This window comes from Eptatretus burgeri, chromosome 6 (genome assembly GCF_056783735.1).
Source record: "Eptatretus burgeri isolate ZD-2024b chromosome 6, Ebu_testis_v1, whole genome shotgun sequence".
In the NCBI taxonomy this organism is placed as follows: Eukaryota; Metazoa; Chordata; class Myxini; order Myxiniformes; family Myxinidae; genus Eptatretus; species Eptatretus burgeri.
Genome location: NC_140966.1, coordinates 56,873,969 through 56,898,791, shown reverse-complemented (window position 1 = coordinate 56,898,791; position 24,823 = coordinate 56,873,969). Strand labels below are relative to the sequence as shown.

The following is a 24,823-nucleotide window of genomic DNA, read 5'->3' as shown; positions in this document are numbered from 1 at the left end:
GAAAAATGGAAAAACTTTGGACTTCTCCATCTCTGAAACCGCACAAAGGAAACAATTTAAACTTGGCACACGGTAAGTATTCCTCATGAGGAATTAGTGTGATTTTTTTGATGATGTCAAAGGTGCGCTCATTATGATGTCATAATTGCATATGCTGAACACTACATGTGATCAGTATGAAAATTTTTGAGGGCTATGTTGGGATAAAATTGTCCACATAAAAAAATGATGACGTCACCGGTCACGTGATTTGGCAGCCATATTGTTTTAAAAAAAAAAAACCTTCAAAAATCTTTTTCTCTGAAGTGGCTGAACAGATCGAGGCGAAACTTTACACGTGTGACCGTCTATCCATGAGGAACATTACACATATGATAGGTCACATGGTTTGGGCAGCCATATTTGATTTACCCAAAAACCTATAAAAATATTTTCCAGAACGGCTGCACAGATCGAGGGGAAACTTCACAGAAATGTTCCCCAAGACATGGGTGTACAAGTTAGTCCAGGAATAATTGATGTGACATGGTTTGGCAGCCATATTGGATTGAAAAAATAAATAAATAGTGTTTTCTCTGGAACCGCTTCATCAATCGACATGAAACTTCAATATTAAGGTCTGCTTGTGATGGGGACTACATGTTTTAAATTTCAACTTGATCGGATGCATCGTCTGGCAGGCAGAATTATTTAATTTTTTGATATGGGTTATTTTTGTTTTTTGATTATTGTTATTTTTTTGAAACAAGGCTCACTTCACTGTGCCTGGATGGGTTTGAGGGTAGAGGAGTTGCAGCTGAAATGCAATTCCTAACTAGGTTCCTCCTGATGACTTCATCTTTTCATTTTTCTTGTTTGGGTTCCTTCTGATTACTCCAATGCAGGACTGTACGTATTTGGTCTTCCATTTGATTTGAATTGAATGTATTTCAATCACATTCTAAATTCAATTGAATAATGAATAATATTTTTTTTAAAACCTCATGGGTCAGGGTCAGGTGTCCGATCAAAAAAATGGTTACATCAAAGCTGGACGTATTGGTACCCGGTCATCACTACCAGCAGCTATAAAGTGGCAATTAGCCGGTTGTTATATGCCAATCAAGACAGCCAACAACCAATAAAAAACGACTTCTGTGCTTTTCCCAACTGGCTTCATTATATAAAAATATTATTTTATATAATGAAGACAGTTGTAGGCCAATCAAGAGAGCCAGTTGTTGTATGCCGTGTGCTAATGCTTAGTTTGCAATGGCAGTCCATTAAATCTATTTTCTTTGCCAAACAGTTAATGGTTTCCTAACAACAAAGTTGAAATATTCATTATATTTCAGCATGAATCCCCTTATATACTTAAATAATATCTTGGGTTTTCAGTTGTATTCATTGGGGGATAAATTATATAAATCAAAAGAGGTAGTGTTAACACTGTACAGGAATTTAGGGAGGCCTCATCTGGAATATTGTTTACAGTTTTTGCCACCACAGCTGAGGAAGGACAGAGCTGAGAATGAGGGGGCAAAGCGAAGAGCTGGGTTGATTCCAGGTCAAGCTAAACTAAGCTATGAGGACCAGTTGAAAGAGATGGGATTTTTTACATTATAAAGGAAGCGATTGCGAGGGGATATGATAGAGATGTTTCAAATAAAGGTTACAGTACATACAAAATAAGTGCATAAGAATGTTTCAGCAGAATGGACACTGACAAGACAAGGGGGCACATTTTAAAAGTAAAGAAGGGAGTCAAGACAGTAGTAAGGCAGAGGTCTTTCACTCAGAGTGGTGAATGCATGGAATGGTCTCCCTGCAAGGGTAGTGACAGTAGAGTCAGTAGATAGCTTTAAAATTAAGTTGGATAGGTTTCTTGAAGTAGTGGGGATGGGGAGTACAAATATGTTGGCATGATTGCACAGCCTTGATGGGCCTAATGGTCTACTCTTTTGTTGAAGTTCCTGGTATTGACTTGCATGCATTCCCTTGCTCGTCATGTCCTACTGTTGCCCCACTGCCCCACTTTCAGTTCGTTGCCATTTTACTCTGTCATCTAACTCTTCAATGAGCCTCAATCTTGTATAGAAAAAAAAACTGTTATTCCTACACAAATCCATCACATTCTTCTTATTCTCTCCAATTTCTTTATTGGCATCCATAAGCAATGTCAACAACAATGCAAGTCACTCATAATGAGGAATGAGCTGCAGTAATTGTATCCATACGAATGACTCGCATGTTATTATGACATGAAATTTATTTCACTCTGGATCCCTCATAAAACATTGGACAGTGTAGTGGCAAAGTACCCATCAACAATTAACATTTCTCGTTTCTATATTGATTTTTAAAGAGATAATTATGTATGGTGTTATTTATTATGAGAGCTTTGATTTACCTGAGAGCTTTTCTGTTGTATTGCTCTTAAAAGGTGAATACGGATGAAAGTTGGCAGTTTTTTCAGTAGAAAACATTTGGTTGAATTTTTTTTTCTGCACACACGGACATATGTGAACGTTTTGCGGACACTAACATTTGCGAATACGCACCAGGTTGAATCCCGACTTCGCCAAACTTTGGAAGTTCGCACACGGACGTGTTCGCCCCATTGATTAAATGTATGTTGCAAATAAAAGCAAACATATTGGTGTGTCTTGGATTATTGTATGTCATCCAAAGAACTTTTGAAGTCCCTTATACATTTGGAAAGGAAAATTATTCGCTGGTCATCGATTCGAGAGGATACCACCAAGGGATAATAAATGCTTCCAAACTAATGCAGATGGGACAATCAGTTTAATGAACGTTCCAAAATATTATTTGGCCCTGATCCAAAACAAATTAAATACTCATGTTTCTAAGTGTTTAGATGAGGTTAAACTAGGTTTCTCTGCCTAATGAACCAAATACTTGGTATATTGAAGAAACAATGAGTAACGAGGAAAAAAAAAAAAAGACATAAAATGTCACAGCCCCCACATTGTTTTAATAATTTTTCTGTGCAGAGTTAAAGGGCAAGCCCATATTTATTTACAACTAAATGGCCGCCAGTCTACCAGTCAGCCATCTTTGATCAGACAGCAAAATATAGTTAGGTGCAAGTGTATGCCATCGTGTACTGTGCTTGTGCCATGTTTGAAAAGAAATCAGACCATGCATGTCTCAGAAATGGTGGGGGACACATTTAAGTAACAAAATGGCTGCTCGTCGGCCATCTTGGACCTGATCTCGAAAAAAAATGAGTTGCTTATGTAAGCCACGATTCCTTGTCTGTGTGCCAAGTTTGAACAACATCGGTAAATGTATGTCCGAGAAATGGTTGAGGACTTCTTCAACCTCGGGTGTTTTTACAACTGAAATGGCCACCAGTCAGCCATCTTTGATCGCATCACGAAACAAGATGACGTGCACACGTATACCATCATGAGTTGTCTTTGTGCCAGGTATGGATAAAATCGTGGCACACATGTCCAAGATAGTTGCAGACGCACACACGAGATGGTTGTCCTTTCGGACGAAGTCCAATGGAGGTTAATAATGTCAAGTTTTCCATTACCACAAATATCACAGAACATCATATTTCAACCGAAGAAACTTACCAACGGTCTCAGGAGAAACCATCTCAACATCAGATACATTGATGCCCAACTCGTTCTTTGCCACAAGGCAGAACTCGTACATTGTAGGTGCTAGATTGACCATCATGCACAGAACATGGTAGCCCTGCTTCTGGCACCCTGAAAACTCCCCACCCTCAATCCTGCCACACAACCAATAAATGCACAACTCACATCTGGCCTGTTCATGATACCTGAAATAACAATAACAATTAGATTCAAAGACATTGGCTATGTCATGGATAATTTCATAATAAACAAGAGAGTTCACAGAACATCTTACCCCATGCAGTAATGAGAAAAAGGATATGGGACTTTATTGGAAAGAGTTCATTGGGAGAGGAGGAAGAGGAAGAGGAAGAGGAAGAGGAAGAGGAAGAGGAAGAGGAAGAGGAAGAGGAAGAGGAAGAGGAAGAGGAAGAGGAAGAATCTCAAAGTTCCCCCACCCTGACAGCACGATTGGTTGAGCAAATTTGATTGATCAAGACAGCATAACATTTTGCTCAAGTACTGCTCAACTGAAGGTTTTTAGTAGTGCAAACAAGGCGATTTGTACTCTCATGTTCAAATACAGTGAGTCCCTGACTTAAGAAAACCTAACTTATGGACACCCGGACTTACAAACCAACCTCCATAAGGTATTGTGATGGTTTTTGGACACCCCGGGGAGACACATACAAACACATAAAGAATCCTTCATGTAGTTATATCCAAAGTATATTGTGGAGCTAAATTGTGTGTGTCTCTCTCTCTCTCCATCAACTCTGCATCGCATTAATACACACGTTACAACACTCAACATCACAAAACCAATGGTACAAGCCAGCGATCCATGAAAGGGCAGCATAAAGGTCGCATTACACTCTCTCCTTACATGTCACATTACACTATCTACTCTTCTCTTCTTTCTCCCCCAACCCTACCTTTCGTTAGGACCAACGTAAGCCCGCTGGCTTCCGTCCGGTGAGCGAGAGGCCGACCCTATGACTCAAACTTTTCTCTTCTTCTCTCTGTACCTCTTCCTTACCTCATTTCCCCAGAATGACCGAGGCGCCTATGTTGTAGAATTGTGACTAAGTGACTAGGACTGAGCTTCTGTGCTAGGGGTAAGAGCTTTCTTCTGTGACCCTGCTTGTAAAGATGTGCTCCTTGTTAAATTATGTAAACCATTTCCGACCTGCCTGATTATCATCTTCTATTGGTTAAAACATGGTGTGTGAATCGTGATAGGGTGTTCAGCTCTGCCATTTTGTTGTGGTCAGGCATAGCTAACATTCCACTTACGATATCTCTCAGCCATTTTGATTCCTGGCAGTGGAGCGTTGGGAAGCAAAGTCCTTATCTGGGGTTACAGACCTTATCAGCTGGGAAGGTAAAGCGGGATTTGGACACTGGACCCTGCCTAAATTAAGTGTCTCAGACACTGCTGTGTTTGTTTAGCAACCCATCGCGCTGTGGACTTATCTGCAGTTAATTGGCTTCAGGGTCGTCGGCCAGGAAGTGGGTCTAAGCACTGCCCTCGCAACCCCTACCGGAGGCGAAACCGTGACAGCATTTTTATTATTATTTATTAAAATAAAATTGATGTCCGAGATATAGACGTTTGCTCATACATACGAACTGATCATGGGTAGTGCAACTAATCGAGCTCAAAGATGACAGATCTTGGCACGAATGAGGATTTTTGATAAATTGTACGACTATTTTTGTTAGTTTGGCACAAAGCATGTAAAATACACAAATCACTCACACACCTCTCAAGTCTTCCTGCACAAGGCTGTGTAAATTTCAATACAAAAACCTACACGCACTTTATTATCATGGACAAAGCACAAATAGTTGCCTTTAAAGATTAGCACATTGTTAGAAAGATCGATTTTGTGTAAATGTTTTGTGTTGAAGGCAGCACATACCACGTGAAGTTCACTTCATAAATGGTTTCGATTAAAGTTTCTCGGCCAATATCCCAGGTGCAGTTCATTTTCCTGCCGTCCCTTTCAGATAAACAGCTCATGTTCTGTGGGATGTCGGGTGGGTCTGGGTACAAGCAGGAGAAGAGAGACAGGACAAAACGTTCTCTCCATATCACAGATGTAAAGTTGGTGGAACTTTTGAACCCAATCCCCCACTCCACGCTCACCAACTTCCTTCTCGTCCGAAGACTTTACCTTTCCCTCTCTCGTTTTACACTCCACCCAACCTCTTTACAGTTTTCTCCTCCGCAACTTCCCTACCCTCCCTTTTCAACTTCACAACTTCCTTTCAGTGCTGAGTAACTCCCACAAATATACCACAGGACTTCCATTTCAACTCATGTGTTATGGTAATTGGAATCTGTTAGAATGTTGAAGCATTCAATGGCTTTTCAGCTCTGATAGGTATTTAGGAATCTTCTATGGTACACGACATCAGCCAGTTTTATTAGTATTAGTTAAAGGGTTATTTCGTTTAAATAATACATCCAGCTGTGGTGTTTCTGGTCTACCATCTTTAAATATTACCATACTCGCAATTGCCCCTGCATAAGTCACAATAGCATGGACTTGTTAACGAGTTAATAGAATGTAATCACCGATGTACAAATCCCAAGGACTTTGTTAATGAGTTTCATTTTCTCAACTCTAAGAATGTGGAGAGTTTAGATTCAATCAAAAAAAAATGCCAAGTATTTGGACACAATAGGTCTGTGATCCACATGAGGAAACAGAGAGAAAGTGGTCCACAGATGTGAAACCATGACAAAGTTACCAATTACAATATCATCAATTACCTATTCCAACTTATATGAGGGAAATGCTAAAGTTAAGAACACTCACATCTCAGCTGTCTAGTTTGGATTTGAACCCCGACCCAGCTACATCCTGTCATCCATGTGTTTCACAGGCAGGGTGATTCATCAATGTGTATGTGCTGTCCCTTGGATGGACGTTAAACTAGACATCTCATCTGCCAGCATTAGTTGGTGGATGTTAATGATCCCACGGTGTCCTTCACGAACAGTAGGCAAGCTATCGCTCGCACCCTGAACAAAATTTCTGCCCCAACCTACAGAGGACATTGTATCAGCGGCAAAGCCACGCTCAGCCAATGGCGCTACCCTGCAGCCTTGTGCTGCACACAAAGGAGGAATAATAATAATAATAAGAGGGTGAGGAAGAGGGAGAATTTGTGACAGGCTATATATATATATATAATATTAAACCGGTCTATTTCAGTCCACTGTTGGACGAAGGACTCTCTCAGCTCATGTTGCGGGGTGTTTGGCAAACTCGCCACACTTCCAAAGTGTAGGTTGGTAAGAATGTGCAGTCTTGCAAATCAAACCCATACAGGTCAGTGGAGAAAGAAACAAGTCTTAATCAATCAACACAAAAGCCAGCTATGCTATATATATAAAAAAACACTGGCTAATAAAATAATAACTGGAATCAAAGACATTGTCTCTCCCTCCCCCCCACCTATACAATCTCCTCTCACACCATCCCACACCCACATCCACTTTTACAAAAAGAAGACAATGGACTGGTGTTTACTTGCTTTCGTATGTAGGGGCTGTGACAATGTATTTTTGGACCAAGCCTTGTCTGGATTGGTTGAAATATAGAGGCAGGGTGAGGAGAAAAAACCCCCCCCAAAAAACATTCATTTTGTGACCAAATTTGAACTTCAACCCCTGTAGAAATTATGAAAACAACTAATCCAAAAAGTTTCTCTGCATCCCCCATAAAGGCTGTTTGAAAGCACCATTTCCTTCATCTCAATAGACTCAAATACAAAGGAATGGCACAGAAAAAAGGTGCGATTTTGAGGACGTCAATGTAGTTCAACCTCTTATGATCGGAAGGTGTGCCGAAATTGAAAAAAGATTTTCAAAAGGGGGTCTGAGTGGATTTGACCAAGGTACCTCCATGCCAAATTGAAAGAGGATCGACTGAGAACATAAGGAACGGTGGAGCGTTATAACTGTTGGAAACAAAGAAAGAAAAGGAAAGAGGAAAACCGAGGAAATGGATCTCCCTCCCCTGTAGGAGCAGGCAGCTGAGCTTCAAAAGATAAGTTAAAGATGTGGGGGGAGGGGGGGGGCGAGGATGAAAAAAAAAACACAGTAAAAAAAAAGACAGAGCAGAAGATGTGCACGCCATGGAGGAGAAGGACCACAAAGTCATGAGATCATTTTCACAGACTTGATTGTGGATTGCAAAGAGAGCAATGAGGTGGGTGGGAAGACTGACTAGCAACAGAAGGTGACCCTGAGCTTAGATGGCAAAGTTGGTGAGAGAGTCTTCCACGACACATGCAAGTGAGGTGTCCCCAACCACAATTATCCCCACGTTTTTTGTGGGGTTGGCCAGGGGAAGCTTGTCCCAAGTCTATCATGAATTGGTTGGCCATGCCTGATGTTCGACTCTTGTTCGGGCAGGAATCTGTAATTTGTTCATGTTACCGGTGATAGCTCACCTTCTCTTCACAAAGGACTCTTCATAATGGAATGTTTAATGTTCACCAATTAATGCCACACACAGGATGCCATCCGATAATACACACACACAGGATGCCATCAGGATTCCATTAATATCCATCCGAGGGATGGCACACACATTGATGATTCACCCTGCCAGTGAAACTCCAGAATGACACTTTCTAGCTGGGTCAGGATTCAAACACAGGATAGCCAGTTTAGAAGGAAGTGTGTGGACCTCTATGTCATCCTGCTAATTACAAAGCTTCCAAAAATATATATTGTTGTGGTTGGCATTTCAATTGGTGGCCTGCTTCCAACCAATCTTTCTTGTTTGTGTTCAAGCACTGATAGGGACCTTAACGAAAACTAAAAGTGTACAAAATAAAGCCTGCTGGATGATTTCCCAGTGGTAAACGCTGCATCTCAGAGTACACGATCTTTCAGGTGGGAATGTAAATACGGTTGTACCATGTCTTTTTCACTTGCGGCTATTGAAGATCTCATGGTTTCAAAAAGAGCAGGCAGTTGTTTGCTGGTTCCCTGGCCAATTTCCATTCTTTGAATAGGCCTATCTGCATTAGGTTGGAGGACCTTTTATATGGACGTGACACAGACATAATGGCTCTGACGGCCTCCTCTGCTGCTGAAGTTTCCTTGAACACCAATTACTTTTAAACTTAACTCCTTTTGATCTTAACATGTTTATTTATATTTTCACACAAACCTTTTGCATTTTCTTTAATAATGTGCTGTCCAAGGTACCTCCAAGTACTTGATCGCATCAAACATTTTTGATTCCTTTCTCCCACATTCCCTACTCTTCAATCTTAGTTATCAACTCCACTTAATTGCATTCTTACAACTTCCATGCATCATGAGCAAATACCACCCTTCGCTTCATTGACGGGAATATTAATGGGGGGAGTGAGAGAGAGGGGGGGGGACTGAGAGAGAGAGAGAGAGAGAGAGAGAGAGAGAGAGAGAGAGAGAGAGAGAGAGAGAGAGAAAGAGAGAGAGAAAGAGAGAGAGAAAGAGAGAGAGAGAGAGAGAGAGAGAGAGAGAGAGAGAGAGAGAGAGAGAGAGAGAGAGAGAGACTGAGAGAGAGACTGAGAGAGAGACTGAGAGAGAGACTGAGAGAGAGACTGAGAGAGAGACTGAGAGAGAGACTGAGAGAGAGACTGAGAGAGAGACTGAGAGAGAGACTGAGAGAGAGACTGAGAGAGAGACTGAGAGAGAGAGAGAGAGAGAGAGAGAGAGAGAGAGAGAGAGAGAGAGAGAGAGAGAGACAGAGACAGAGACAGAGACAGACAGAGAGAGACAGAGACAGACAGACACGGTTCCTTTTACAATATAGATTATCTTTTTTTTTACAACTCAGTATAAAAATTTTCATTTTTTTTTTTTCCCGCTCAATAAAACCTCCAATTTTTACACAGTCAGGTACATTCCCACTACTTCCCTCACCTCTCCACTTTCTTCACTTACATCCAAACCACACATTGATGGCATCCACGGTGAAAGGGGACGTCTCTCCAGGACATATCAGGACGCACTGCAGTTTTCCACTCTGACCCTCACCCGCTGGCACCTCAAGGCGAGATGTCAGCGGGCCCAGTCGCTTGCTCCATTCAGAAGGCAATTCCTTTTGGCCTAGCTTCCATGTGAGGTGGCCCTCCCCAGGGCCCTTTCCGCAGGGTTCCAGCCAGCCGCTAACATCCGTCTGGCACTTGGCCACGAGAGGTGATCCAACAAGAAGTACGGGGTTCTCCGTAGTCACATTTCCGCGCAAAACCTCTTGCCCTGTGACCAGAATGCCACCGTTGTTAGCAGTGACTTCCGTTTCTTATAAAGAGGCAATTCTCTGGTATATGACACAGGGATTCAAATATGCCATGAGGCCATCCATTTATTACATAGGCAAAAATTAGATGTTGTCATCACAATACTCCTTACCCCCTTTACACCTCAAAACTTCTCCCCCCCTTTCTCCAAATTTCTATCCTATAATAACCTCCTTTCCTGTCTCTATTCTTCTGCCCTCAATTTACTTTCCAATCCTCCGTTCTCTTTATTAATTTAAGCTCTCCTTCCTTATGCATACAGAACAAAGAGATGACCATTATATTTATTCATGCGATCACTTATGAAGACTCCCAGTAGATAATTCTCGAAAAACTCTCCTATCTCCCTTTGTGAAGCCATCTATTTAGATAGGATAGCTGCAGCGACACCGATTAGATGTTAGCTGGTGAAAGACGAAGGTAATCGTGCCGAAAAGGCGGGGGTCAAAGAGCAAGAAAAGGAGAATGAAATAGGGAGGAACTAGAATGACTCGGTAGAGCACGTTCTGCCACGGCATGGCAGAACAATGTACATTCTGCATCCCACTGATAGACTGGATCTGCATCCGGACCTGAACCAAAATCGAATCAGTTTGTTGTCGTCACCAACCCAACTCGTCCGAAAAGTTTAGTCATAACCCAACCACAACTTTTTGACATATCATGCTATATATCGTTTTGGGGCCAATCTCTCAAGGGTGAAGAATCACTTGGTTAATTGAAAAAAATTTGAGTATCCGGATCCAGATCCGGATCTCCCCCAAAATCTAATCAATTCGTCCTTGTCACACACCCAACCTGCCCACCAAATTTCATCGGAATCCATCCACCACTTTTTGAGATATTCTGCTCACAGACAAACAACCAGACAGACAAACAGGGGTGAAAAACATAACCTCCATCCAAGTACCGGTACATTTGGACGAAATGTGGAGGGAAAGATCAGAAAAAGAGGGAGAAACGAGCAAATGGACGGGGTGGGGTGGACGATTGTTCATGAAAGAGGACAGCACTCCATGTGGAAGACAGAAGCCACTAGATGGTTTGGGATTAAGATAATTAGCCAGCCTTACCAAACTGCTGACAGGCCAAGCTTTGCCTCATAAAGCCTTCACATCCTATAAATCACTTTGCAGCATTGAGCCTGCAGGCAATTACTCACACTCACAACTTATATGGGGCAGGTCAACGAGGTCTCTTCTAAAATAGAGGCCTCAGTGGGGGGAAGGAGGTAAAATAAAATATAAATAAACCGTTTCAGTTGATAAAAGAAAATGCCCATATTATGGTGGAAGGGTCATCCTTTTTAACGTGGAAAAGCACTGAAACTGCACAAACTAGAAGAGGCATCATATAATTGAATTTAAAAAAAACAAAAAATTATACAAACGTGTCATTTGATTCAACAGCTGTTAGACATTGGACCGTTAACAACGCAAGCCACAGCATATTGACTTTCTTCAGCTTAAGCGACAAGCAAGTCAGATTACTTCACTTCATGCCATCGATAGGTATTTAACAAAGGAAGGTTTTGTAAAAAAAAAAAAAAAAGTATAAAAAATTCCAAATCATTGGTATCAAGTTTGACAAGCATGAAAAGTGCGTCGTTTTGTGGAAACAATGATCGCCTTGGTCTGTAAAAACCCACCGGCACAGATGACTGCAAACACGATCAAGAGAAGGCAAGCTGTTCGAGGCATTTCTCCGGGAAACTGAGCACCATCTGCAACAGGAGGGGATCGGTCACAGTACGACACATTTGATGACAGTCATCATTTATGAGGTCGACTTGCTCGGAAGAAATGGGAAAAGGAACCACATTTGATCCCCTTTGGCCTACATTTGCCCCAAACTGGCAAACGAGGGGGTTAGGAGAAAAGATCAAATGATACGAAGTGAACGTACATCAATGGGGCCTCAACAGAAGGCCCACACTTACAAATAATTCCTCAATTTTTCCATGAGATCTAAAAGAAATTTGATGCGAACCTCGTTGCATCATGTGAAAGATTTACTCAAGGATGGCGAGACGTGACAACCATTTGAAAATGAAATGCCGAAGATTTCATTATTTAGGAAAAGCATATTGATCCTGATCCGATGTACCTTACTCTGTGTTAGAGAGTGCTGGTTCTGTTGAAGCAGTTTCTTGGCCTGGGGGTCATGCTGTGCAGCTTGCCATTCCTCTCCCAGCAGGAGTTAAGGCAGGAATTTGGAATTTCGCCATGGTGCCGGCTCTCCTCCTGACGGACACCGTGACATCTTTAACATCCACCATCCAATGCCGGCAGATGGGACGCCCAGTTTAACATCCATACGAGGGACGGTACACACATTTATGAATTACCCACCAGGACAGTTTATAGCTGGGTCAGGATTCGAACGATTAGCAATTTGGCATCAGGATTGCATCATTCATGAGGTGTGCCTGTGCCACTCATGCATTGTCCCTGCACGTGAGGCAGGAATTTGGAATTTTGCCGTGGTGCGAAAAACAATCACACACTTTTTGTCAAAAACATTGTGGGATCATTTACCAGCCACGAATGCTGAGAGATGGGTCCCCAGGTCAATGCCCTATCCGACAGACGATTCACTGGTTGATGCAACGCCCTGCCAACGAAACACTAAGTTAACAGTTTAAAGTCGGGCCAGGAATCTAAACCAAACAAGAGAGCTTCAAGGTGAGTACACTACCTCTGAGCTATCCTGTCATCATAACACTGGATATCCTGGTAAAGTGAGGATTTTTCTGCACGCCATGCCATCAATCGATAGACCCTTTGTAAAACCTGAGTCGGATTCTACTGGGTCTCAGAAACCTTAAAATCAGGGAACACCACCGAATGGTTCGTATTTCTGGAGTTGCCATAAGTAATCAGATCCAGTCACTCTAAAGGGGTCTGTTGACCCTAAACGCCTTGGAAAGCACTGACAGTACCTACTTCAACATCGATTCAGGACCATGGATATCTCGGAATGGACCTTTTATGCCGTTTATTCAAAAATGAGAGATTAAGGGAACTATGTGTGGAAATTAAGAGCATTCAGGGAATGCGATTCTCCCAAGAAACATGTGAGATTATGGGCTGATTACTCTGGGCATCAAACTCGAGAACTCCACATCCGTGCTACCATAAAGCCACATCGTGGTGCACGTTTCATAAATAATTACATACACTGTATGGATGAAAGCAATATGCATTCGGAGGAATTTGGAAAGCCATTTGATCCAGCCAATAGTGTAAATGTTTTGTGGTGTCATTTCCCCATTTGACTAACTGCCTCATCCCATCAAACACTGTGATGCACCAAAAGCAAGCACTCAGGCTCAACACCCCTGGGTCCATCAAGCTACTCGTACAAGTGCTCTGCCGCTGTCTCCTTTGTCAGAGAAGCCTGTAAATTAGCTACATTAATTTTTCGCTTTCTTCTGCAAAAAAATAAAAATAAAAAAAAAATTAAAAACTTGGCAACGGAAAGCCATATAATGTACTCGTATGTTGGCTTAATTGTCAGAGAAATAGGTCAAATTAACGTATTTCTCTGACAATCAGCAAACGTGCATCAGGTGCTGAAAAATTGATGAAGCCAGTAAGATGGCTGCACAGCAATCCACAACATGAGCACAAAAGAGGATCACTGGGTGAACATAACATGGTGACCCTCCTTTGTTTTAGTATTGTGGCTTTGTTACTTTGAAATAAAACCTTGAAAAAAAAATCAGTATATTCAAATAGTTATCCTAATGCATATCAGATATTGTAACGATCATTGGAAAACAGGGAAAAGAAATAAAAGAGGAGCTCGAGGATATATTTCGCAGAACACGGCAGGCCCTGCCGGTTAGAGCTCATTGATTGGACGTAAAATGCAATAGCAAAGACAAATTCAGAAACTAAAATGACAAAAACATAAGCAACAAAAAAATATGAGAATGTTGAGCGAAGTATGTTCACCACTGTGGGAAGCATGGAGAAGTTGACGTTTCAGGGCGTCTAACATTCATTGGAGCATTGCTCCGACGAAGGATGAAGCGTTACACGCCCGAAACGTCAACTTCTCTTTGCTTCCCATGGCGGTAGTATATTCCATCCATCCGTAATTCCATTTGATGTTCCACACAGCGAGTTCAATTTGATCAACGTTCTGTTGATTCCATCCATAGTTCGACCTGTCTGCAGACTTGCAACGACACCAGCCTTAACGAGCAAGACAAATATCTTGTTCAATAAGCAACACACAGCTGTGTTATATTAATAGAAGTCATGGGAGAAAGATGACTGTGGAAAATCAGGTGGAAAGGGCGAACAGGTAAATTCCTATCAAAGAGAAAGCAGATGTTCATGATCGAAGTAGAATAAGTTACTATCACTGAGGTTTTGCACCAATGAGGGAAGGCAAGAAGCACAACTCCAGAAGCATCACAACTCCTCAATGAGAATTCCAAACGAAATCAATTACTTTGAGGATTATTTTATTTTGCATTGACCCCCTCTGATTTCAAAAAGACATTTGGAACACCTGGACGTGTCCGACCAATTGATTTTGGGCAAAACTTTCAGACCACTGAGTTAACTGCTTTTCAGAATATGGATCACCACATTTTGACCTGTTCTGGCCAACCAACCGTCGTCGTTCAAGTTCTCAGAGCTTCTCGCCTTATCAAGCTTGAAGGTTGACTCAAATGCCAATTTGTGGCTCTTCAAATTTTATTTTATTCCATGGCAAACACTTATAAAGTGAATAATTAAAAGTTCCCTCTTTCTGTGACGTTTCATCTGACCTCCCTGACAAATATCTAATCCTATTCACCCCTCCCACCCCCCCCCCCCAAAAAAAAACTTCACTGTAAAAACTGATGTTGCGGTGTAACTTTCCCTGAAATTTCAAACTGGATGCACAAATACATTATGAGACACTTTCACTTGTGTCCAACTAGGTGCTTAACTACAGGTCTTCAGATCAATCAGACAACTGCTTGGAGGACAGTCTTAGATTATTCCAGGTCTAAAAAATAGATACCATTTTGTATTTGGCCCTTCATTACTAATGTGATGTAATATAGGGCTATAGTCCTTTGTATATTGTTATCTCAACATTTACTTATTTGCTCGTTCATGTAGTGTGTCGGTTGCCTTCCACGCTTCCTCCTTTGACAACTAGTACATTCCACCCGTTTTAGTTATCGACTGGGCTGGCAGGATGGCCGAAAGGTACGCATACTCTCCTCTAAGCTGTCTCGCCTGGGCTTGAATCTTGGCCCAACTATAAACTGCCATCTTGGTGTTTCACAGACAAGGTGATTCATCGATGTGTGTGCTATCCCTTGGATGGACATTAAACTGGGCGGCCCATCTGCTGGCATTAGCTGGTGGACGTTAAAGATCTCTGTGTCCTTCACGAAGAGTCGGCGACCTATCGCCGGCACCATGAACAAATTCCAAATTCTTGGCATAACTACTGCTGAGAAGGTAACGCCAAACCAACCACTATAACCCTTGCTCAGGAAGCTTCTTTGGTGGCATTAACACCATGTGAAGAGTATGGTACATCAGAGAGAGAGAGAGAGAGAGAGAGAGAGAGAGAGAGAGAGAGAGAGAGAGAGAGAGAGAGAGAGAGAGAGAGAGAGAGAGAGAGAGAGAGAGAGAGAGAGAGAGAGAGAGAGAGTTGTTGACTCAACAGAGGTCAGCAATTCACCTGAAGATTGAGATGTTCCTTGTCAAGAGTCACTTCCTCTTGTTTCTTTGTTAAATTAAGGAATTATAGTCCCTCACTTCCAGGCAAACCAACAATAGTGGAATGAAGAAATGCAGCTTTTGAGTATACCAGGGATGTTTTTTTGCTTTATCCAGTCCTTGTTCAAGGACAGAAGCTTCTTGTTTGTAGTTTTCAATGGTGGCAAAGTCATAGTGAAGTACAAAGGAATAATTTTGGATGCAAGATTGAACAGCTGTCAGGGGGGCGATTACTCGTTCATTCACACAGTCGCTTGACTGTTGCCCCCACACCATTGCAGGGGCCCTGTCCGTGGGATGTTGCAAAAAGTGCCTTTTAACCTCAATTACCATATCTCATTGAAATGATGGTGGTGCAGGTTGAGATTGTTTTTGCAGTTTTTGTACAGACCTGCACAGCCATGAATTATGCAGACCGTTGCCTGGTGATGAAATCATGGCATTGGATAAGTTCAAAACAGCTGGCAATTTTGTCTTCAAAACTGAGCTTCACTGTTTTCAGCATTGAACGATGACATGATAACCATTTCTTGAACTCAACAGCATCAATAATATGTACATCAACTTCTTCCTGAAGCGTTGCTTGTAACTTTAAGGAATCCCAACAATCCTCGCATTGCCGGAGGAAGCACTGCTGCGAGGGAGGACTGCACTGAAGTTGTCCAAGGCAGTAGCAGCATTGCTTGATAGAGATGCTGTCTTCTTCAGTGATCATCTCCACTTTTGCAAGAATCATAATTAATTCGGTATTTGATGAATGGTTCAAATGCCCACTGAAGATCTGGCAAAAACTCTTTGCTTTGGATGCAGTTCAGCAAACTTACCAAATCAATATGTTGCGTTTGGATGCTTTTCCTTAAAAGGTTGTCAAGTTTCTTTCAAGTAGTGAAGAATGTGACTAGTTTGCCTGTGCTGCTCCTTGCTATCCAAACCAAGATACAGTTTTTTTCACAGACACACACCAATTTCCTATCTCAAGTAGAATGCCTGGAGGTACACACATTTGCCTCGAAGCTGTCTCGCCTGGGTTTGAATCCTGACACTGCTATTAACTGTCAGCCCCGTGTTTCACATGCAGGGTGATTCACGAGTGTGTGTGCTCTTTCTGGGAGGAACGTTAAACTGGTCGTCCCATTTGCCTGCATTCGATGGTGGATGCTAAAGAACCCAAGGTGTCCTTCACAAAGAGCAAGCAAGCTATCGCCAGCACCATGACCAAAATTATGCCTGGTGTTGGTTTAATGGCTTGAATGGTGGGCATCCTTGGGTCCTGAGTTCAGATCCTGCTTGGCTGTTGAATTAATACCAGGTGGGGTTGACTCAGCCTGTCATCCTCCTGAGGTCGGCAAAATGAGTGCCAGCTTGCTGGTATCCTGTGTCGGAGTAACGACCCGTCCAGGATTGTGCCCAATAACCAAGGAGACTCCTTAGGCAACACCAACGCTCTGCACAGAGTATGGTCCCAATGGATGGATGTCTGGATGACCAAAACTCCAAATTCCTGCTCTAATCAGCAGAAGGCATTGCATCAGTGGTACAGCCACACCCTCAGCCAAATGATGTTACCCTGTAGCCCTGTGCTGCATACAAATGAAGAAGAAGACTCAAATATAATGTTTTTCCTAACTTGACTGTTTCTGTTGCTAGATGTTTGGTTCTGACAGAATGGCTTTCTCTTCAAATATCTGTTTTGTCATACGTGCCATGAAAAAGGTCACACCAAACACTTCAGCTGTTCTTCTTCTGAAACTCCCAACTATTGGGAACAACTGTCCGCACAATGACGTTTTCACTCCATTTGTCATCGTTGTTGTCCTTCAGCCGTGTCACGGGAAGTCTTTCTTGCCAGGAGATATGTTCTCGCTTTCCCGATTCTTATAAATCTGGTGCAAGGAATATTCCAGTTTCTTCTTCTTCAACAACGCATAGATTTATCTCACTTTGATGGCAGGATATGTTTCTTGGCAGGGCTTCCGCTTTGTGAGTGAGGATTCCCCAATGATTGATAGTGACTCACTCCAATGTAGAAAGTTCATGAAATTTAACAAAAAAAAAAAAAAAAACTTCACCATCATCATTGGTGGTGATGGATCCTGGTTTTGAAGGAATGGAGGTTGATGGCGATGTTGATGCAATTCTTTCAACAGCAGGAGCAGCAAGTGGTTCAACTGTTTCTCTGCACTGTCTGCACGGCTTCTCAAGTCCCAACTTGGAATCTCCTGAGCATGTTTTTGATTCACCTGACGTGCTTCATCTTCTTTTTGCTGATCTGGCTTTTGAAAGACTCCGCACGCTTTCCGCCCATGTTCAAGTTATGAGTGCAACTAGAAATGATACAAACATTGAGAAAGTCTATCTGGAAAAATGATAAAAGGCAAAAATTATTTTCCAGTGAAACTACCTCAATCCAGGATCACTGCTCACCTCCACTCATTTGTTCCTCTTTTTCCTGCCTGTGGAACCAACTTCCACATCCTCTTCAATCGCATTCTTCCCTCCAGGTCTTCAAGACGGCTGTTCACAACCATCTCAGATCATTCCCAATCCAAAACCATTGCCTTTTTATACCCTCGTTAACCTCCACCACCCCAATCCCTCCTCTTTCCAACTTTCCAGTTTTCCCTCCTGAGAGTTTCCTTCTGTATCCATCTTGTCCACCCCATGCATCCTCTCCTGCCCCTCATTCCTCCCCACACCCATTGTTTGTCCGCCTCCCTCTGTCTTGGTCTTTGGCTCTGTTGTTGGTGTCCTCCCCCCTTCTCTGCTGTTTCTTTTGTCCTGTTGCTTCCTGATCTATTCAGTGTACTAGTACTAGCTTTTCCACGAGCCTCGACTACGTATAAAAACACACACAGTTGATACATCCATCGTTTAAAGGCTTTCTTGACTTTTTCACCCTCCAATCATTGGATCTGATGTAACTTCAGTCAATCAGGAGTGGGGGTCTGGTCAGTTAAGTCTCCAATATAATACAGTACACAAAGATCAAAGAATATTTTCAATAAAATAAAAACATACAAGAAAGACTAATAACTAGGAGCACAGGATTTAGGATAAATTTTACAATAAATTATTCAAACAACACTCATTCCTCTCCAATATATGGTTTAGCTTGTGTGTTCGTTTCATGTTTCACACCAATCGGTGTTATTCAATATAATTCATAGCTATCATAAATATGGTGTGAACAACTTCGTTATAAGGTTCCGGCGAGTTGGCATTATTTGTAGATAGTCATTCAGGTGAACAGGATGGCTCAATCCCAGATGCTTGATAGTCAGGAAATTTTATGTCATCATATGAAGCAGCACAGTCAAGTGAAAACCACTCGTGCAGGAAATGCAGTCAGCCATTTTAGGCACCATCTTCTTCTTTTTCTTCAACAGCCACAATTACTCCCATGTTCTTGTGGGGTTGGCTGAGGGAAGCTTGGCCAAGATCTTTCGCAAACTGGCTGGTCAGGCCTGATGTTTGACGAAAGTTAGGGCAGGTATTTTGAATTTATTCGTGGTGCTGGCAATAACTCGCCTACTCTTCACGAAGGACACCTTGGGATCTTTAACATCCACCAATTACTTCCGGCAGACGGGATGCCCATTTTACATCCATCCTAAGGACAGCACATTGAGGAATCACCCTGCCTGTGAAACACTGGGATGACAGTTTATAGCTGGTTGGGATTCAAATCGATCCCAGGTTAAGCAGCTTAGAAACGAGTATGCGTGTACCTCTCGGCCAGTGGTGTAGTCTAGGTTTTTGTCGTGAGCATACTGTGATGAGCCCCGAATCCCTCCCCGCCTTCGCTACATCTGTGCCGGAGCGACACCCCATAAGCACCATGGCACCAACACATATACTACATGTATCCACACACAATTGAGAGCATTCTACAAGACTGGGTATGTGTTATCAACAAATTATAGCAACACAGACTATAACAGCTAATGACATTTACAGCTGGGAAGATTTAAACGCTTTGGACTGATTTTCTACCGTTTAGTGATCCTAGTGATTTTGCATGGCTGGAGGATACGAATTAAAACAGTACGAGACTGGAATAGTCTGAATGCATCAGGTGTCAGAACCCCCAATGTTGACATTTCCAAGAGAGCTTTGTGCGGCTAGTTTGCATGTAATCACCAGGTTCAAGTGCACGAGTCTTCAGCATTGAAGTTAAGCACTAAATTGGATGAAGATTTTTTTTTTAAATAATGAGCTGTGGTGTGAACAATAGCACTATGAGGATGAGGCATAGGCCTAAGCCAAACTCAAGGGAAGGCAATAGCACACTAGGCCTAACAGTCATTGTCATGGGCCAATCAATGGTTCACAGCGAACTGACAATATTATTGCCTGGACCTGAAACACATATATATATATATATATATATATATATATATATATATATATATATATATATATATATATATATATATATATATATATATAGATTGTATAATCCGAAAAAAGAATTCAAAAATAACTTTCCGTTCATTCGTCAGAGCTGTTGGAGTGAATTTGCATATTTTTCCACCGCTGCCTTTAAAATCTCTAATTTAATCATTATAAGTCACAGAGCTTAGTGAAACTCCTTATTTTGTCAGTCTATCCTTCCTCTATGTCCTCGTGCCGACGGAAAAATTATTCGGATGATGGTGGAAGAGAAATTCCTTCCGGAATGTTATTTTCCCCAGTACGAAATGCAAGCCGCGGCTAAACTACGAAACATAAGCCGTTTTTAATCGGATTTTCGAGGTAATCTCATTACCACCCTATAGATACTGATAAATCCGAAAACAGATTGAAAATTTTTCATTCTCTTCGATGGCGAGGCGCCGAAATGTAGGCGGCCCGCCAGCAATCATTTTTTTTTTCTGTAATTTAATCATTACAAGTCCGACAACCGAATGATACCCCTCGTTTCGTAGGTCTATACCTCACCTACCTCCAAGTACCGATGAAAAAAATATTTACATTAACCGCCGCTAAAGGGAATTAATCAGCGCATTTTATTTCCTGTTCTCAAAGTACCCAAAGCTGCTTTAGTCGCCAAAATACCAAAAATCCTCCGATTTTCACCTGGTTTTCTACGTTGGGATTTAGCTGATGGCTATCGACTGCGAAATCTGAAAACAGAATTCCAAAATATCTTTCCGTTCGTTCGTGAGAGCCGGAAGAGTGAAACTGCATCACAGCCGTAAGGCCTAACGTTAATCGAATAGGCCAGCGGCGCGAAGTCCTTTATTCGCTCATAACTCGACAACACAAAGTCACACAAATTCAACACACACATCATCGTGCAGGTAATAACGTCAGGCATCCGGCGATATCAGTTATAAAGGTGGAAGAAGCCATTTTGATCGCTTAAGGGGGCCTGAACCGTTGCGGCCTACAACTATCCTAGGCATGACGCTCCGGGCCGCGAATTCTTTAAACACTCATAAAATGACGATACAAATTCCGAAAACGTCCAAACATACCTCAAAATGTTCAGGTAGTTTTCCGTCCTCCCTGAGCTCGCCTTAGGATAGACCAATAATTAATTGGCCAATCCCCCCCTATTTATAGAGATTAACTAATTTCTATGCGACTTTCACTTACCAGGTGGAGCGTTAGCATCAGGCTGCTCCTTTTCTGTAGTTTCTGTAGTGTCATCCGAAGCGGCAGGAACTTCAGGGCCAGGCTTACAAAAACACTCAAAGAGTGTAGTTTGCTTTCTTTTCATAATGTTAGCTAATTAAAAACTTGCAACGCCAGCTACTGTCAAACACGTGTTCATCTTTGGTAGGTGCGTGAGCGCGACGTCAGGTCTAGGTCACGTGTCACAGCCAGTGAGCCACCGTGTTTCACGCTTTGTAACAGCACCGCACTGGAGTGGGAGTGAATTTTATGAATGGAGATGAATGAAGTAGATGGCTTCCCCTGCAAGGCTTATTTTATTGCAGTTATCCTTTACCCGGTATGTGAGGACAAAATCAATGAACTGAAAGTTCTGTCACAAAACTATATCGTTACGTATCCTTGCGCAGTTTTAAGTGGGTATACGGAAATCCTGGAGCTTTCTTAGTGGGTATACGGCGTATATCTGCGTATCACAAAGACTACACCACTGCTCTCGGCTATCCTTGCAGTCACATTTTAGTCAACCATGGAAAATTCAAATATGGATGCCCACCAAAGTACAAGATCACAAGTTAGAGAGATGCTTCTACAGAGATGCAAGCTGTTATTGAAACGTTAAAAAAAATTTTTAAATTCAGGACATTATTTTTCAGGGATGTCAAGTCAAATAAATTACATAAAGAGGGAAGTTTTAATTACTCACTTTAGAGTGTTTTCATCAGAATATAATTTGTTCCTTTTTTCAAGAGCTTTAAATCAGCATTTGACCAAACATTCTAGCTTGACTAGCGAGCCTGCGGGCCGTGAGCCCACTTCTTGCTGCATTGTTTTTTGCTCCAATTGGGCAACAAGCGGGCGTCAGCCCGGCTGGGGGCTGGATATTGTCCATCCGTCCATCTGTCCGGAGCTTCTACTTGAAAATGACTGGATGTATTTTTCATATTCAGCACAGTCATACCTGGACACGAGAGAACTTGGAAATTTGGCAATTAAAAAAAAAATAACTCATGGGAGAAAATACAGAATTGCTAGATAGCCTCCTCCTGCATCCAAGTTCCTTGTGAATCTATTTATTACATACAACTATGCTTAAAGCGCAGAGAGTAAACACTTCTGGAAGTCCAAGGTGCCTTTTTAATTGGAAAGTATGGTGGATGTCTACATATTTGGCTCTCAAGCCAAATCTGTTGTGTACCCTTTTACAAAATGTGCTTGCATACTTTCAGCATTTATCGATATTGGATCGAACAATGAAAATTATTTTGTCCAAATCGTTTTTTGTTTTTTACTCTGCACTGCCCCAGTCCTTGATGATCAATATGGTACCATTTTCAACTTTGTACGACCAGTGCTTTGGGAGGAGATGCAAAACTGACACATAGACATTGGAAATTATTGGATCGATTTGGAGAGAAGGGGTGAGATTTTGAGCAACGGCTGGTAATGGCAAGGTCAGGTTGAATTTTGGTGAGCTATTTCTTGAAAACCATTTGGCCGAGCCGTTTGAAATTTTGGATCGAAATCGAACAAACGGGCCTCTCTAACTATGTTGCCATTGATGCAGCATCTTTTACACAACCTTATTTAACATGTTACATTAATTATTTGTGCCTGTTGTTTGTGTCCTTTAAAACGGTAAGTTTCCCGTATGGAACAATTTTCATTTCTGTTCCGATTCATGTTCAAAATGTAACATTCAAAAGAAATTAAGTTGTTCCTTGATCATAAACTGATGTTTGTAAACAGACAGAAAAAGTGAACCACTTGCTTAACTTCACTTTTCGCTTCATGCGTGTGGAGTAAAAACAGTAAAATGCAGTTAAGTACAAAAACATCAATGTTTTGAAACCAACAGTAATGCAGTGCTTTGTAAAACAAGACAAAAAAAAATAAATTGGAGCTCTCAGGCCAAATCTGTTCATCTGCTTAGCACAGATTTTCTTTCAAGCAAGCTAGCATGAGGCTTACTTCCCCCCCCCCTCCAAGCTAGCAATTCCTTTTGTCCCATCAAATTACTTCAAGGAGCAAAGATTGCTGTCTATGAATCCAAATCTCAAATTGCAACCCCACAGTTTGAAACATAATGCAGGGCAAATGCACAATAATGCAACAGGAAAATGATAGCTGAGCAAGCCAGCAACTGGCATTGCAATTCTGGTCTCAATAAACAGGGAAAAGGTAAAAAAAAAAAAAAAAAAATAAAAATAAAAAAAAAAAAAGAGGAGATCGCTCGAAAATGGCAGAAAACAAATTCCAGCTAAAATTCTTTGGCATAAGTATTCAGATCAAAGCAGAACGCTTGGTCCAAAGTATGTGGAGGAAAAATGCAGCTTCTAAGTAATCCAAACCATGACAACTAAGATGAAAACGAGACCCTGAAGGTAAAGATGATAAAGACAATCAAAGCAAATTGGTGTGACATCTTAAGGAACGGTTAGGCTACAAACGCTATGACGAGTGTTTTTAATTTCAATGGAAACAACTCTTCATAGGCTGTGATGTTTTCACATTGAAAGGTGAAGTTTTCCATTTTGACATCCTGATTCAAACATGTTGACTGAAACTCATTGCTTTACTTTGTACTTTCCAAGCATGCACATCTGTTTGTTTGGACTTCAGCACCCAGGGGGTGGTGTTGGTACCAAAGGAGATTATTGGGCGATCTGTTTCTGTTTTGTTTGTCTTTTCCCAACAAGTATGAAATTACCACAAGTCATCAAACAAAAAGACCTTGGCAAAGCAGCTAAATAACAACACAAAAAATTGACCTCATGCCAAAATCTAAACAATGTTTGCTGTAACTTGTCTGGGCTAAGCGACAGTCAGAGTTTTGTTACTGCTCTTCGAAATACTCCAACCTTGCTAACCTCTCCCCAACCCCCGCCACCCCAAAACCTCCATCACCACCCCAAAACTGGACAGTGGACTGGACTGCACAGTGGACTCCATCCACAGTTGACTGATCGGAAAAATGGACAAGGTGGCTTCAAGAAAAATAATTGTACAAAAAAAAAGCAAGGAAGGAAATCGTTTACAGATATCGCAGTCATAGTTTTGCTCCCAAAAAGAGAAATTATGGGAAGGAAAATGATACAAAAGGTTTGAACAAAAGGCTGCACGGATCTATAATACTACAAGGATTCATGGATTCTGCACCACACAGTTTTGCCAGTAAGCTTACACTGCGCATGCACATTTGCACTACGTTTACTGGAAAACGATATTTTCACATGAAGAGGGTGTCTATTAATAAAACCTCTTACAAAAAAAATAAAAATTCAATTAACTACCCACAATTAATTTAAAATGTCACAATATAAACTTTCTGGTTCTTATTAATTTGGAATAAAGAGATTAAATATGGTCACTATCAGTGAGATGAACGAGTACCATGACATGTGATGTACACGTCACATGGAAAAGGATCCCAGACATAAATCCATCAGACAATCACATAAGTGCTACACAACTAGTTTTCACACTTGTACACGTATTTATGATTTTGTTTATTTATGATTGGGAACCCAACTTTCAATCTTATTCTTCAAAAAA

The 24,823-nt window shown here is 41.6% G+C and overlaps 1 protein-coding gene and 1 long non-coding RNA gene across 4 annotated transcripts in view; one reads left to right on the top strand and one right to left on the bottom strand.

The window, feature by feature from the left end:
* LOC147024841 (uncharacterized) overlaps positions 1-24,823 on the top strand; it is a 164,028-nt gene that overhangs the window by 6,060 nt on the left and 133,145 nt on the right. The gene's annotated exons all lie outside the window — the stretch shown is intronic.
* Positions 1-24,823, bottom strand: part of LOC147024843 (interleukin-6 receptor subunit beta-like) — a 144,431-nt gene that overhangs the window by 51,443 nt on the left and 68,165 nt on the right. For all 3 annotated transcript variants that reach the window (XM_085885152.1, XM_085885151.1, XM_085885153.1), the window contains 4 exons: positions 11,560-11,634; positions 9,556-9,870; positions 5,522-5,645; positions 3,591-3,751 (listed from right to left, as the gene is read on the bottom strand). In XM_085885152.1, coding sequence (XP_085741278.1) covers positions 3,591-3,751; positions 5,522-5,645; positions 9,556-9,870; positions 11,560-11,634 — 675 coding nt within the window. The remainder of the gene's footprint in view (positions 1-3,590; positions 3,752-5,521; positions 5,646-9,555; positions 9,871-11,559; positions 11,635-24,823) is intronic.